Raw genomic sequence first — 16,475 nt, forward strand, 5'->3', positions numbered from 1 at the left:
ACAAATGTGAATATTTGTTACTTTTCTTTAATAAGTAACTAAAATTGGTTGGTATGCCAGAAAAAATCGATAGCAAATTGATAAAACACGACTTTAAATCAAATGAGTCCGAGTCAAAAGGCTAGTAGATATTGAATCACAATCAGAAACTCTTTATTGATCCGCAGGGTAGAATTGGTACATTACAGTTGCTCTTACACACAAGCAAGAAAAATAGAAACAAAGGATATGTATGTAGAGAATATAAGTAAATAATAAATAAGGCATGACAAATATAAGACATATGTGCATCAAACACAGTCAACATGCATCCACAGTGCAAACAAGCGAACACAAAATGCTGAGAAATGGGCTCTATTAAGTGTGTTAATGCAAGAATAGTATAAATACAAATGAAAAAATGTCTTGAAATGTACAGTATAAATGCAGTATTGATGGCAGGGTATTGCACAGTTGAATTATAATGCAATTTGCTGAATGTGGCCAGTTTATCTATCTACAGTTTAATATCTCAGAAGCAAGCGGATGAAAACACAACACTACCCACCAGAAAACAAACACAAAACCACTAGAGGGCAGCAAAGAGAGACAGATTCATACAACAACGCTTAGGAAACAGGATCCTCCAGTGGACAGATCAGTGATCACATACATTTCATGTTGTTGTTTTCTCTGGCTCATGCACACAAACCCAAGAGAAGTCAGACTTCCTCTGCCACATGACGTCACCTCCGTGCAGTATAGGTCCTCTCTCCTCCCCCTCTGGTCTCCCAGACCTTGCCTGCATGTCCCTCCTGCACTGACCTCATCAGGCCTTTGTTGCAAAACAAAGAGTGTTCAGGCATCTGTTTTCAGGAGAAATAAAGACTGAGGGGTGCCAAAGCAGGGAGGAGGAGGGCTGGAGGTGGTATCTGAAGTTTGGCTCCACCAACCTGATCCTTGAGAGTCACATGAAAATTTAACAGGGAGCAGCAACAAGTCAATGTGTCCTCCCACTCTACAAACTGATTTGAACCCTTTGTGAGAACTAGAAATACCTGGTTTGAGAGGCAGCTGCTTGATAAGCTTCCCATTTTTGTACACTTTGCCTGTGTGTTGTCTCCAAGACTCATGCCTTTGTTGTTTCAAGGTGGAGCTGGTATTTCCTGTATATCCTGCTCAGTCAACCAGCCACAAGGCCCACTGCTCTCTCCTGCTGCTTCTCCCTCAGCCTTAGGTAATCATTACACACTCGGCGTCATGATATGATCCCTCTGTACTTTCATATAGACAGCTAGGAGATGGCAGAGATTGCTTTGCACACATTTACAGAATCCAAGCCAACGTAAATACAGAAAAGATTTGGCTCCTGTATAATGGATACAAGCATGTGACTTAAGACAACATCCCATTAGTTGATAAATAAGTAAAGAGCAGAGATGCAACCATAAAGCTGCTGAAGAGGAAATGCAGTCTGTTGTTGAATCCCTCTGGGATGTTCACTCACTCTGCTAGGGTGAGCCACCAGCATTGAACTATGGGAAATTAAAGGGTCAGTGGTAAACAATTATAGGTTTAGACCCACTCTATCACATCTTATGGTATTTGCAGAACTGTAATATCCCAATATGTTTCTGTCTGTGTACTCTCTGTAATATTTAAATATCAAATTACTTGCAGATTGATGTTTTTTTGCACAGTGATGTGCTACAAATGTAATTTAGGCTCACTGTTATATAGGCGAAAGAGATAGGGTATTAGCAGATATGTCCTAACAGCGCGTCTGCATTTACGCCGCGCAGTCTGTGATGACTTTGCGCATCGCTGTGCGGTACAGTCCTGTGTGGGATTCTTCCGCGTGCTCTGATCACCTGCTCCAGTGAGCTCAGATTGTTTTCCATCCGGCAGTGAAAGGGTTAAGTCTGACTCTGCATGCACCGAGTGGGCCTCCCTCCCTCCCCTCCCTCTCCATCCATTTTTACTGTGTGTGTGTGTGTGTGTGTGTGTGTGTGTGTGTGTTTTATTTTAACTGGGGGGGGGCTGTGTCCTCTGCAAGCCTGGATTGTGACATGCGCGCACACAACTTAGTTTGATAACAAAACAGCACCGCCGCGCTGTGGTTGTGGATACATTTTTGAGCACACACGGCTTTCCTCTGCGCTTTGAATACCTTTTTCCTTTTTTTACTCTAGTTCCTTTCTCTACGGGATATGCCGAGAGGCGGAGGCGTTTCTTCCTCCACCCAAAGCCTCCCCAAGTTGGGACCCCACTGACGCGCTATGACATGAAGGTAAGAGGGAAAGTGGATCGTGGTTCGTAGCGATTTTTCTGCTTTCTTTTTATTCTGTCGAGGTTTCAACTTTTAAACTCGGAAGCACAGCTGAGTCACGGTCACATACTTCACCTACGCGATCATTCCCGTTTGACGCAACGTGCACGACAATGGCTCCAGTCGTCCTAGTTTGGGACAAAAAGGGCGCAAGTTGAATCGAAACCTGTGTTTTTCATCCAGCGGTTTTTGCTGTTTACAGTCTGTGGTTTGTCCACACATCTGTAGGACATAATGAAACATACGAGCATGTAGGCCTGATCCCGGGATCAGTTTGCTTCCTATAAATACCCTATAGATAAAGAATGTTCGCTAATGATGGGCTCACTTTTCACTTTGCTGGATTTCTCAACAAGAAAATGTGCTTTTACGGAATAATTGAATAACCTAAAATGGAAAGCAGACAAAGTAAATACTTTGAGAGTCCAGTGTGTCACCATGTCAAGGTCACAAGTTACAATACTCCTGTGTGACATATCTTCCTTTTCTCAGGAGTGTGTGTTATGTGCAGAATAAATACTTGTGAGGTGGAGGGTAGAGTGTACTGCCTCCCTCCCTGGCTGCTATCAGTTTGACTTATGTGATAGTAGTTTGTACGATAAGTCGCAACATAAATGTATCTTCATTATGGGTGTGAGTGCAACAGTAATGGAGGCATCCTGGATTAGAAACCGGCCAAAAGGGACGGTTTAATTGCTACTCTTTGATCTCTCCTGTTACAGCACTTGTCTCTCTCTCTCTCTCTCTGTCATTAGCTGCATCAAAACCACCACTCTACCGACGTTCAGTTACAGGAACTGAGTATCTAGGTATTCCTTCAGCCAAGTGACCCCGGGGATCGGGAGATAATGGGACTTAGTCATCACAAACCTTGTCTCCTACTACCACTTCATGATCTATTCACAGCATAGAACGCTCTCTCATAGTGTGACTGATATTGCAGGACAATTTAGTCACCTTTTATCCATAGTATGCCCCAAAGCCTGCTGAGGTCTTTAAAGAGTTAACACTGTAACGTTGTTTAGTTTACTTTCTCTATTACTGTATCAACATGGCACATTGATCTTATTCTAATATTTCATCATACATATTGGCCATTTTAAAGCCCATCTCTTTCATCTCATGCCCCCCTTTTCTAACATTTGGAATTGCTTACACATGACTCAGCACTTGACAAAAATGTTCATGCATTTCAGTTCTTAGCTGAATAGATGAGACAGATCTGGGAGGGGAAAGATATCGGTTCAACTGACTCACTGCCTCAGCTGTGTACAGAGAAGCAGTCCAATGTCCAGGGCAAAGTGCATACACTATACACTATACATGTATGTATGTATGTATACACACACACAAACTATTAGTGATTCTGTTGGACTACTTACAGTTTTGTGAGTCTTTGAATGCTTTGAAGCCCTACTGCTGATGTGGTGATGTAATCAGGACCCCCCCCCCTTTCACTCCAAGGTAAAACACATTTCTACACTGGCAGGTTGGGTTGAAGTCCCTTGGTCTAAACTAATATTTGCTTTTCAGGGAAGGAAACAATATTTAGATAAATTGAATTGAGAATATAACATTCAAGCTGATCATTGCTTACTATAGGAACAATGCACTGTATGCACTCACACAGATCTATTCAAGTTGTTTCAGGGAAAACTGAGCCCAGGTGTTGTGTTTCACATCGCTGGGGGGTGCTGTGTTGTTTCTCTTTCCTTCCAAACACAATTACATTGTGAAAAAATGTGTGAGAGTTTAGCTGTAGTCCCCAGTGTTGTTAGTAACCTCATGCATAAGGAGTAACGACACTAAAGATGGTGTTTAGATGTGTGTGTGTGTGTGTGTGTGTGTGTATATATATATATATATAATTTGTTCAAAAGCTCTCTCCATGAATATTTGACACAAGGATAAGAATGTTTATATTTCTTTTCCAGCAGAAACCCACTCGCAGACATCACTGAAGTTCCCAATAGAAGGCCGACTTCATTGCATTTTCCCACTGAAACAACCAACCTCGCCCGAGGCAACACAGTGGGCTGGCCTGCTGTTGGACTATCTCTTGACACCTGGGAAACACGACCGCCATCATGCAGACCTCATCGCTCCGCCGCCAGATGAAAAACATGGTCAACAACTTCACGGAGCCCGAGATCAAGGTCCGTGAGGCCACCTCCAACGATCCCTGGGGTCCTCCCAGCTCGCTCATGTCTGAAATCGCAGATCTGACTTTCAATGTAGTGGCCTTCACCGAGGTTATGGGCATGATCTGGAAGCGGCTCAACGACCACGGTAAGAACTGGCGCCATGTTTATAAGGCACTGACCCTGCTGGACTACCTGATCAAAACAGGCTCTGAGCGTGTGGCCCAGGAGTGCCGGGAGAACATTTACACCATCCAGACGCTGAGAGACTTTCAGTACATAGATCGGGATGGACGCGACCAAGGCGTCAATGTCCGGGAGAAGGCCAAGCAACTGGTGGCTCTGCTGAAGGACGAGGAGAAGCTGAAGAAGGAGAGAAGCCAGGCACTGAAGACCAAGACGCGTATGGCGGGCTCCACCAGTGGCTTGGGCTCTGGATCCCTGCCTCCTCCTTACCCGGGGCGTCGCACAAGCCAGCCCAGCGCGGCAGGGGTCCATGGGGATGAGCATGGCAGGTGCAGAGGCTCACCGTCCTCTTTTCACTGTGAGTAGCAGGCAAATCTTAACATCTACACAATCATGTGAGAGACGCCTGAATACTTTCTTTGACATGTGACCCATCATTTGTCAAGTTCATCAGATAAATTCTCCCATGTGATCTTATAGATCTTCTTTTTCAATTTATGGCGACACTTTCAGGTGTATATCTCTGGTTTCTCATCGAGGTACGTGCTATTTTAATACCAGCAGCGCCTTCCAATATCAAAGCCTTGATGAGTATATATTGAATCGCTTGTTCTTTTTTTTCGGTTTTGCTCCCTTCTGACGGTTGGGCAGCCGCATTCCTGTCATTCTCTTGTTTGCAGTCACGTCAGCTAAACTGGATTTACAAAAGAGAGGAGGCCCAGTGTGTGGTTGTCTACTGTGAAACCACAACTGGATACCATGTTTACTTTTAAAGTATGATCTGTTACGCTACTGCAGAGATGTTGGTTAGGCGGCAAGATAATATAAGACCCAAGTGATCCCTCTGTGAGTGTGTAGTGGTTTGGACATCTGATGTCATTGACTTATCAACTACAGCAAACAGCTCAAACCTGAAAACACATTGTGGAAAAGCATCAAGTAACTGTGTGTAGCATTCGTGAACGTATGCCTGGTGTGTACCATATACTTCTGTGGTCTGCGTGGTTAATGGTGTTGATTAAAAGGTGTTAGTCTGTCAGTAGCAGAGCTGTGAGCTTCATGATTGCATCAGTTACTTTGATGTCTGAGGCCTGTTACATGGTTTAAACAGAGACATGCCCACAGCTTTTAACTGTTTTATTTCCAATAATCCATCAAAGGGTCCCGTTTCCCCAATACATTTTCCACTTGATACACGTTCCTTGCATACTTTTCTAGGCGAAACCGTTTGCCAGTGGAAACATCTGGCATGAACAGTTGCCACGTCCAATAGGAGCAGGGCTTGCAATACGCAGGGAAATCATATACTATATGTGATAATAAAATGCAGAAGGCAGCTTTCAGGCTGGACAACCATAACAATTTCACACCCACAGACTTGTGTGCTGGGCTGTGTAAATGCAGTAATTCTTTTTTTATTTTATTTTTGCAATATACACTTGCTTTGCCCTGGGTGGATCTCTTGGAGATTCCAGGACACTGGCGCATGGGGATGGTTGGAGTGTTGGACAGAATGCTGATTGATGGCGTGGGTGGGGTTCAAGAGGTTGGCAGCAGCTAATTGGCAGCAAGCATTCCAGCTCAGACGCAGGATATTGAGGGGCAGCACAGTGTAAATGATTGGTTTCTGAGACCTAACTTTGCCAATGTGTGGCCTGCTTCCCTCTCTTAGCCTTGTGACCGACAGTCTGACACCCAGACTGGAACACTGCCAGCAATCCCCCCCCCCCTTCATCCCCATCCCTTCCTTCAAACCAGGACCCGAGCCCTGGGACCCACCCAGAGTATTCAGGGTAATAAGGTGGGCTCTACTCCAATCGTCCACTCCTCCGCCCCTCCACCACCCCAACTCTCCACACAGGAGCACCATTGTTCTCAGTGCAGGCAGTGGCAAGCAATGCCAACAAAGGCCCTGAACAACGGGTAGTGGAAGAAAAAAAATTAACATGCAAAAAACAGTGCCAGCTCCTTTTCTGGCCTTTTAAAAATCACCCTTAGTGTTTCTTTCTTTGTTTTCCATCTATCTGTTTATGTTTCTGCTCCCTGTTCCTCACTCAACACCCTCTGCTCTTCCTCTGTAGCCTCCTCTTCCTCTCCTCGAGTTGCTCCAGACATGGAGCAAGCTCGGCCCGCGACCAGTGGAGAAGAGGAGCTGCAGCTGCAGCTGGCCCTGGCTATGAGCCGAGAAGAGAGTGAAAAGGTACCTCTAACTAAGATAACACACACACACACACACACACACACACACACACACACACACACACACACACACACACGCGCACACAGTGAGCACAGACAAACCTTTAATCTCTACAGCACATGCGCCTGACAGAAAGGGGTTTCTCAGCCGCCATGTCATGTTGTAACGCTGCAGTAAAACATTAAACGTCTCACACACACACACACACACACACACACACACACACACACACACACACACACGCTTGGACATGGTCTGTCATGGTGGGTGAGGCGCTCCTACTGCCTGTCTCTACGAAGGGCCACCATTTCCCAGAAGCTTTAGCCGAAAGTGATATCATCATGTCTGATGTGGTCAATAACGAAGAGCGATGCCGAAGAGTGAGGAAGCTGCGAGAGAATGAGTGAGAAGCCAGACAGGATGTGTGCATTGATCCACTCCTAAAGCAGCCACAGCCTGGCGGAGTCTCCATGGCAAGGGCAGCCGCTGCCCTCTGTGACTTCTGTTTGGCTACTACAGGAAATTATATTATAGCGCACTGCCGTTTCTGTGATACTCGTCTGTTAAATCATTAGATTTCTTTAAGAATCACTCAAGCAAAATCAAGCATTTACCTTTCCCTTTGATTAGTCTTCCTCCTTATCCTCCCTGCTTGACCCTTAGCCACCTCCTACAGTGGATATTGATGAGCAGACCCAGCTCCAGATCGCTATGACGCTCAGCAAGGAGGAGACCCAGAAGGTACAAGTATGCTGGGACCAGGGAGGGATGACTCTGCATCTTGTGCTCTACTGCACATCTCCTGTTGCCCTGTACACTGAAACCAACCTTACTGCCCAGTCTGGGCCCCTCTGAGAAACACCTGCATGTACTTCTCACTCTCCATGGCCTCCCTTAACCCATGAACAGCAAAAGGACATGTCATTTTCTCCAGCGACTAATCAAACAAGGCTTCATCCTTCTGTCCCACTAACCATTAAATCTCTCCTCTTAGTTCAGTAGTATGAGATACTCATGTCACGTTTTACTCTACCTGGGACACCTGTAGAATTGCATGCAAGTGCTGTGAGTTTCTCCCAAGCATTATTTACACTTTGTTGACCAAATACTGATTGCAATTCCCTCCCCGGTTAACCCCCCCCCCTTTCACAGCCAGTCCAACCTGCACCTGCTGCACTGGAAATGGATGAGGACTCGCAGCTCCAGTTGGCCCTGAGCCTGAGCAAGGAGGAGCACCAGCAGGTAGAGTTTCTTGGTGTCACCGGGGGGCAAAGAGACACTTTTTGTTTTGGAGCTGCTGGGATTCAAACAGTAATGTCTCCCTAAGTTTTTAAATGTAGTAGGGAGTCATCCTGTTTTTTTTCCACTTATAATTATTTTATCTGACTCTCTGTTAATCACCCACTATAAAAAATGTTTTTCCTATCACTCTGTTATCTCTTACAACATTTTTACTCCACCTCTCTCTCCCTGCCTCACTCTTCTTTGTCTCTTTCCTCTCTCACTCTGCCACAACAGAGCTGCTCTGTTAGAGATCACAGTGATGCTCTGCTCTCTCCTCTCTTTTGACTGCTCAATTTTCTGGTTTGTGCCCATTGCACACAACTATATCTGGGTCGTCCGTACGTTGCCTAGGAAAACTGGCTTTTGTGCTTGTGAGCAGTCGCAGAGTCATAAATATAGTATGATGTAACAATATGGGAATTTTTGCTGGAAGCTGTCATGCCCAACGGCGTCCATGTGTCTGTATCTGGTGACAGGAGCAACTCAGTCGCCAAGGGGACGAGTCGATGCTGAAGAAAGCTCTGGAGGACAGCAAACGTGAGATGGAGTCTAAAGGCGGGGTATGATTTATTGGGGTATGGAATATCTCAATGGGGGTGATGAAATATAACCATACACTGTAGCTTACTGGGGTTTTGAGAACATGCATCTATAGAACAAGGACCAAAATCTAAATTCTAATACATAATAATGATGGGCAGGATTATTAGGTCTAATCGGGTTTTACATCTTAACCACTAAAATACACTGTGAAAATCTCAAACCTGTTTTTCTTTAAAACTCAACTATCACTTTGTCATTATGGATTAGAGAACTACCTAAGAGTGTTGAAGCAATATACTGAACTGACAGATTTTGTTCTTGTTTTTGTGGTCAGACCGCCTTCATGGACCTGGTAGATGTTTTCGCATTGCCCTCAGATCAGCCTCCTAGTGACCCCCAATGGAACAATGCCCCACGCCAGGCAGCTGCTCGTCCGGGGAGCACAGACCCCTGGGACTCTCTGGGTGAGCCTCGAGTTAGCTAACCATGACCAAAAGCAGGAGTTGTAAAGCACCAAGTTGTAAATAATATGTTGTAAATTATAGTCATAAAATATTTACTCTTTAACATTTGCGGCCTGATTCATTTCAAGTGTTTTCAGAAACAGATATACCATATTAGTACTGTGTTTTAATTAAAACCTCCTCATTCTTCATGTTCACGGTACAGTTTGTTCTGCTCACATGCTACAACAGGAGCCTCTCTCTCTAATTCACCTCTCTGTTGCTAAAATAGGCAGCAAAAACACCTCGAGAGTAGATCCTCCCTGGATGGCTCCGCCAACATCCAACAGCCCCCCTCCACCATGGGAGCCCCCCGTCAACCCCTGGGACGACCCGCAGAGCAACCTCCATGCCACAGGCCAAGAATGGGCCTTCCCTGCCAACACAGGTGACGCATGCAGTCATACACCTCAGCCATATAAAATAAATAGGAGAAGCCACATTTTATTTTAAATGACATATTTAAATAATAAAAGTAAATTGTGTTTTGGTATGTTTGTAGCCTCGGGGGTTGATCCATTCTCAGCCCTCAAAGGAACTAGCAGGGAACCTTTTCCCCGACCTGGAAGCCCGTCAGGTAAACAATTCATTCCTTTTACTCTACTCATTGTGATGCTGTGCATCCCAAGAACTTGCTTTGTCAGAATTAGCTTTTTTTCTGCTGTTAGATGGGGATCTGTTTGATGAGGCCATGGATGGAGGTCAGGTGAATGTAAATGGGCGAGGGGAGGACAGTCCTGAGATATTTGACCTGTCACGTCTCGGAGAAAGCCTGGCAGCCCCCAGCCCTCGTACATGCCGGACACCTGAGGCATTCCTGGGTCCCACAGCGGCATCCTTGGTAGACCTGGATAGATTGATCCCAGTGAATCCTCCCGCCAAGACTATGAACCCCTTCCTATCAGGTATTTCTTGTATTATTGACTGTAGATGCAACACTCATTTTGTGACTGGTTGATAGCTGCAAATTTAGATTTAAATCCCTTTTGTGTTGATTAAGTTCAATAACTTGTTGAAGAACATCTAAAAGTTTTCTGTTGTGTCTTTCTGTTTAGGCCTCAGTGCTCCGTCAGCCAACAATCCATTCCAAGCTGAGCAGCCCAAACTAACTCTGAATCAAATGGGCTCCAGCTCCCTCTCTTCAGCTCCCCAGGGCACCTCTCTTTCATACAGTGCCTCCTTGCCCCTGCCTATGAGCCACCAGCCTGCCAGCCTCCCTGTGTCACTTACTCACCCCACCCAGCCTGGTCTGGGCCTGCCAGGGACCCTCCCTGAGCCCTTGTTGCCCTTCTCTTCAGCCAGCACTGACGGATCACAGGCTGCACAGAACCCTTTCTTATGAGGATCGACTAAACTGGAGAAGATATCTAAGAAAAAAGGGGAATGCCTTTAGGTTATGCTCTCCAAATATAACTCTAACTGCAGATTGAACTTCAGCCCCGAGGACTTGTATGAAAACCCTATTCTTAGTTTTGTATTATAATACGGTAACCCTTAGATTGATGCAAGCTGGTTCTGCTCCTTACTGCAATAATCTGTCCTGCTCCTCTTGTTGATGATGCAGTAACAGAGTATAAAACAAAATAACACCTTTGTATCAGAAAACGTTAGTGTCATGTAAACATTATCATGGCCATAACCTATTGCAATCTGGAATCAGAAGAAAAAAAAACCATACACAAAAGCACAGTTTGATAATATTTTGTTGTCGCTTCACTTAGCCACAATTACCAGGCAAATGTATTAGGGCTTTTCAAGTCGTCAACAAGTCTCTTGCTCACTGAGCTGTTTGTGTGATTGGCTTACCTGGCTACTGCTGCTGTTATAGACAAGTGTAAAAAAAATAGATTTCTTATAAGAGACCAGCGCTAGAGACCTGTCCGGTTCTTGAAATCTTGCCGCATCAATACGGTTACTGATGAGAACTGATGAGAAACATCAGTGTGTACTTGATTTTACTATTGTGAAATTAATTTCTGGGGTTTAACTGAATGAAATGTAGTTTGGGAAGACTGGAAGTGCTTCAGAATTCACTATAAGCAAGGCAACATTAGAAAATGTATGAATCAGGAGTTTTATTGATTGCTTGTGAACCACTGATTCATCAAATATAAGGGTATAATTGGAACACTGCGTCATTCTTCAGTTGGTTTTCTTGTTTTGTATTTCCTCAATTCCTGTGACATCAACACATTTCATTCTGAAATCATCACAACCCAGGCACACGCCCAGTACCAGTTATAATATTTGTTGTGCACTGTATGCCCCCTGCTGGTAGTGACTCAATACCACTATGCTGTGTCACTTACAGTCATCACTCTCATGTGTTGCTCACACTTAACGAGTCATTAAAACTTAAGTGTAAGAGCTTATTTTGTTTCAGAATAAAAATAGTCCTTTCTTAGAAGAGCATGAGGATCACACTGTAGTCGGTCACGAATCCAAGCAGTTCGCTGTTTATCTGTGCAGGATTGAATTATTAAAAGTGACCAGTATAATTAATACTTAACATGAGGTAAGAACTACAGTAGTGTTAAATTGACAAATGGCAAAATGGTCAACCACACAATCATTCACTCCTGCCATGATATCACCAATACATCTCCTTCCCCATTCACCCGTATTAACAGTCACTATATGGTACCAGAAATACAGCAACAGCTTTTCAGTGTATCCAACACTAAACACATCATTAACTCCTCTGTCTTTGCACACTGAGGATACTGACATCTTTTACCAAAAAGGCTTGAAGTCATCCAAACTTATGTGAGAGTAGAATCCCAAACCGATGATGGTTCACTTGACTATGATGGACTCCAACCAGCTCAGCACCTCCTGAAGTCCCTGTCCAGTGCGGGCACTGAGTTCCAGTATCGTGATTGGCTGAGTGGCAGATGCAATGATGTCATCCAATCTAAACAGTGATTGTATCTCTACGAGGCTCATGGTGCACGGCATGTCCCTGGAAAAGGGTGGAAAGAAAAAGAGAAAATATACAATGGCATGAACAGCTTGCAGGTATTGCAAGTGACAGTAGAGATTATTGTGTATGTGAGTATTACCTCTTGTTGAACAGAATAAGCACAGAAACACTGTGCAGAGGCTCAGCGGAGAGTACCGACAGCAGCTGGATGCAGGACGAGGATATCTGAGCAATGTTGGCTGAGTCCACTATGAACTGTGAGAAAACAAAACACACATTCATGGAAATGATACTGACAGTCGGTTTGTGTACCTCTACCAAATATCACAAATGGATGCAGCTTGTTTAAAACAACATACAATGACAGAGGAGCAGTCTTTGAAGTAACTCGGCCATATAGGGCCCATGCAGCCTCCCAGCTCTCTGAGTGTCACCTTCTTCTTCTTCAGTGTCAGGTCTGTGAGGTTGGTTCCTACCTGTGGAGGTTTAAAGAGATTGGAGACGTTACTAGGGATGGCCCGTCTCATCAAAAGTGAGCCTGCAAATGTATTAAAACCAGGATTAAAAATACCTTCCAATAGTACTTACTGTAGGCAGAGTAGAAGGAGGTTCCCCCAGTTCACCTAATCCATGCAAACTGAGCTGTAAACTAAATCTGTTAGGAAAAATATCCACAGGAGCCAGTGCATTAGCTTCAGATGAGAAAAATAGCAATTTAAACTGTTTATATTATATTATATATTTGGTCAGTTATATAAAACGAAGCTATTTAGGTTAGTATGTTGTTTAAATGTAACGTTACTTAGTTAACGGTTATGTATTGCGTTAGCTACTAGTTAACGTTATAGCAGTTTATCAGGCTAAACTAACGTTAGCTAGGTTAGCTAGCTAACTATAACGTTAGTGAAGCTACACAACACTTTATATTAACAGTTTCTTTTCGAGTTCTAGATCAAAACATTCAGCTGGCCAAAAGGATATTTTGTAAACGTTTCATCAACAACGTTTTTCCGACACCAGTCGCTCCAAGAAGCAGACAAATGTCATTGCTGCTCATTTCGGTTTTGCGGCAGGACACTGAAGTGTGGTAGCATGTAACCAATGTAGCTTCACTTGGCACCATGGCGACGATCACATGACCATGATACGTCCCTATGATAGGACGAAGTAGGAATCACGTGTCAATATAACGGAAGAAAAACAACATCCACGGAACTAAACTAAACTGAACTTCTGGCACTGCATTGCGTGATTGTGCTACTATAAGTCCACTAACAATTGGTTGTGGGAAATAATAATGGAAGCTAAGTTAAAGAAGGAGTTGGGCACCGCCATGCTGAAGTCCACCGGTCACTCAGGAGGAGGATGTATAAGCGAGGGCCAGAGTTATGATACTGACACTGGGAGAGTGTTTGTGAAGATAAACCACAAGAGCGAGGTATTTCATCATCATTGTTTCAGGTTATTATAGTGACGTGTGTTTAGCTGGTGCCCGCTAGCTACACCCTCTGAAAGCCAGATAGTATTTGACTGGCACTGTACTGTACTGTTACTTATTATGCACATGCAAAGTAGTGAAGATATGTGCTACTGCACTGCTCACCAGCCCAAATCCGTTTTTTTGTTTGATTCAGGCCAAATTGATGTTTGATGGGGAGATGGCCAGTTTGGAAGCCATTTTAAAGACCGAAACTGTTAAAGTCCCCAAGCCTGTGAAGGTGATTGAACTCGACACAGGAGGATGTGTACTTGTGATGGAGCATCTGGACATGAGAGGTCTTACCAAGTAAGATCTCTCTCATTCAATTTGTTCAGCACTGTATCGGTAGAATAGAGGGCAACATGAAAATACAGATGTGCAAGTGTAGTTTGTGCCTTTTAAAAAAAAATACAAATTCCTTTTTTTCCCCAAATCCAATGTAGGTACTCAAAGCACTTAGGCGAGCAGCTGGCAGATCTGCATGTTCACAACAAGAGACAGTTGGAAAAATTAAATAAAGAGCAGCAGACAGTGGGTAATTCACCTTAACCTAACTTTCGTACATGTAGACAAAATGTATGAAAACATCTTTCATCCTCTTGCCATTGATACAGTGAATAACAGTTAACTCTTATAATTTAAATTAGTTTATTGCTGATTAAACATAACTTATTTGACTGTACACAGGAAAGGGAGCTGGACAATCAGAGGTGGGGGTTGTTGAAAAATTTGGCTTCAGTGTACCTACATGCTGTGGATATCTACCTCAGGTAAAAAGAAACGTATTGTCTCTGTATACTGGGCTGTGTACTAAGTATGTGGTGTCTATGCCTTTAAGATGTGACGGTAGTCCTTACTGTATTTGTCCCTTACCTTCCAGGAAAATGAGTGGCAGGATGACTGGGTGATGTTTTACTCCCAGCAGAGGCTGCAGCACCAGCTTAACATGGTGGAGAAATCGTATGGAGACAGGGAGGCCAGAGAACTATGGGCCAAGCTACAGGTGCACAGAAACAAAACGTACTTTACACACGCTCCTATGATCATATCAATGCTTTGACAGAACAACTTACATATTGTGTCTTTTATTTACAGCTGAAGATCCCTCAGTTTTTCACAGATGTGGAGATTGTCCCTGCTCTCCTCCATGGAGACTTATGGGGAGGCAACGTGGCACAGTGTGCAGAGGGCCCAGTCATCTATGACCCAGCCTCCTTCTACGGCCACTCAGAGTATGAGCTGGGTATTGCAGGGATGTTTGGTGGCTTCAACAGCTCTTTTCACTGTGCTTACCATGAAAAGATTCCTCAAGCACCAGGCTTTGCAAAGAGAAACCAGCTTTACCAACTTGTCCACTATCTGAATCACTGGAACCACTTTGGTGGGGGCTACAGGGGCTCTTCAATAAGTATTATGAAGAACCTACTGAAGTAATTGCTCTCACATTCACTTGCAGAAAGCTTCAGAGTCTTAAACTCAAACCAAGTATTATGTATGTATTGCTAATTTGACCAAAAATGTGGCTAATTGTTGAGACTAAAGATAACATTCTAACATTGTAATGTCTGTCACATTGTGTAGACAATACAGAATCAACATAGCTAAAGAGTTTTGCCCTGTCTGCTCCATCTGTACCAACCTGCTTCATATGAAATCTTTAATTGTATGTTTGAACAAGGATATATATATATATATACTCTGTAGGTATTTTTAAATTCTGTAATTCCTACACTGATTTGTGTGTAGGTTGCTGACAACCAAACATAAATCCTTAATATGCAAAACTGTTGAAAAAGGAAAGGCTTACCACACACCAAGACCTCAACTCTGCACCAACTTAAAACTTCTTGGTTTTTATTTAAATAATCTCTACGAGTGGAAGAGCAAGCAAGGCCTTACAGGTATTTTTGGCTTGTTTGTCAGTTAGAAGAACAAATACCAAGACATTTGAAGTTGCAGCTGAGTATGCTTTGGTGTGCTGCAAACCTTTTCTTAATTTTTGTAATGATTTTTTATTTTATTTTATTGCCTGCATTGAACCAGCCACTGACTGATTGTACTGCTGTGCAAAGGACATCACATTTTCCCAGTGAATGCGATACTTTATACTTTATTTAGGTCACTACATGTACGCCTACAAAATGTCGCTGTATTTTAATTAATCCTTGAAATATTTAATATGCACCACTTAGTCAACAGTACATCCTGGGATGAACTAAAGTATTTGTCCTGACCTGCTGTATTTGTTATCTATCTGGTATGAGAACGGTAGGGAATCAGACTATAAGACCTCCATCGTCATAAATATATCTTAGTTTGATCCCTGCCACCAAAATGAACAACAGCTTTCTTTCCCAGGCTGTTGTACACCTTTCCTCTAAGCACTCACATACAACTTAGTAACATAACATACACATATTAACCTAGCCATCTTAATTTTGGTTGCTACTTTGCTTATATGTGTGGCGTTATGTTGATATGTATATTTTTGTTTTATACTAGAGTATTTGCACTTTGCAGTATATTGGACATACTCAGAACTTGCTCTCAGATTTTGATGCACCCATAGACTTTATATATTTTTTGTTTTTGTCTTTATCCTTCAATGCTTTCTCAGGTATACATTCACAATCTGAACTTGGCTTTAAATGACAAATCACAAAGGTCCAGGCTGTGCCATTGAACCAGTAATTCACAGCTCTGCTATGTATCGTAACAAATGCTTGGGAAATTACACTGATGGAAAAAGTATTCAATGATTTAAGATAAAAGTACTACACTAGAAATATTACAAATAAAAGTCACATTTGTCTGTCTGAATGGGCCCTACCAGCATGATATTACCACATTACTGGACCATTATTATTGGTTCTTTAACAGGTAAAATCATTTAAATGTTATAGTTGG

At 43.3% G+C, this 16,475-nt stretch overlaps 3 protein-coding genes across 6 annotated transcripts; 2 read left to right on the forward strand and 1 right to left on the reverse strand.

Moving 5' to 3' along the window:
- The first annotated feature begins 1,151 nt into the window (after nt 1-1,151).
- Nucleotides 1,152-11,293, forward strand: epn3a (epsin 3a). Of its 4 annotated transcripts, XM_068718280.1 has the most exons (12): nt 1,152-1,216; nt 2,172-2,269; nt 4,243-4,993; nt 6,717-6,835; nt 7,499-7,576; nt 7,988-8,077; nt 8,596-8,679; nt 8,997-9,126; nt 9,398-9,553; nt 9,668-9,742; nt 9,834-10,070; nt 10,221-11,293. In XM_068718280.1, the coding sequence occupies exons 3-12, from the start codon at nt 4,396-4,398 to the stop codon at nt 10,505-10,507; spliced, it is 1,854 nt and encodes a 617-aa protein (XP_068574381.1). In that variant the 5' UTR covers nt 1,152-1,216; nt 2,172-2,269; nt 4,243-4,395; the 3' UTR covers nt 10,508-11,293. The 4 variants fall into 4 exon arrangements, with proteins under 4 accessions (XP_068574381.1, XP_068574380.1, XP_068574382.1 ...); XM_068718279.1 differs by lacking the exon at nt 1,152-1,216 and having other exon boundaries at nt 2,000-2,269; XM_068718281.1 differs by lacking the exon at nt 1,152-1,216 and having other exon boundaries at nt 2,000-2,269; nt 4,246-4,993.
- Nucleotides 11,294-11,381: 88 nt separating this feature from the next.
- On the reverse strand, nt 11,382-14,515 carry arl16 (ADP-ribosylation factor-like 16). Its single transcript, XM_068718285.1, has 6 exons — nt 14,442-14,515; nt 13,069-13,240; nt 12,677-12,731; nt 12,448-12,564; nt 12,228-12,343; nt 11,382-12,127 (listed from the first exon to the last, which is right to left on the reverse strand). The coding sequence occupies exons 2-6, from the start codon at nt 13,209-13,211 to the stop codon at nt 11,962-11,964; spliced, it is 597 nt and encodes a 198-aa protein (XP_068574386.1). The 5' UTR covers nt 13,212-13,240; nt 14,442-14,515; the 3' UTR covers nt 11,382-11,961.
- On the forward strand, nt 13,285-16,388 carry fn3krp (fructosamine 3 kinase related protein). The gene is made up of 6 exons (XM_068718284.1): nt 13,285-13,526; nt 13,723-13,874; nt 14,012-14,103; nt 14,256-14,338; nt 14,449-14,571; nt 14,664-16,388. Exons 1-6 carry the CDS (start codon nt 13,386-13,388, stop codon nt 15,000-15,002), a joined length of 930 nt encoding a protein of 309 aa, XP_068574385.1. The 5' UTR covers nt 13,285-13,385; the 3' UTR covers nt 15,003-16,388.
- The last annotated feature ends 87 nt before the right edge of the window (nt 16,389-16,475 follow it).

The sequence above is a fragment of the Cebidichthys violaceus genome, unplaced genomic scaffold (assembly GCF_023349555.1).
Source record: "Cebidichthys violaceus isolate CVI_PGR_0920_01 unplaced genomic scaffold, fCebVio1.0.p SCAF_23, whole genome shotgun sequence".
NCBI lineage: Eukaryota > Metazoa > Chordata > Actinopteri > Perciformes > Stichaeidae > Cebidichthys > Cebidichthys violaceus.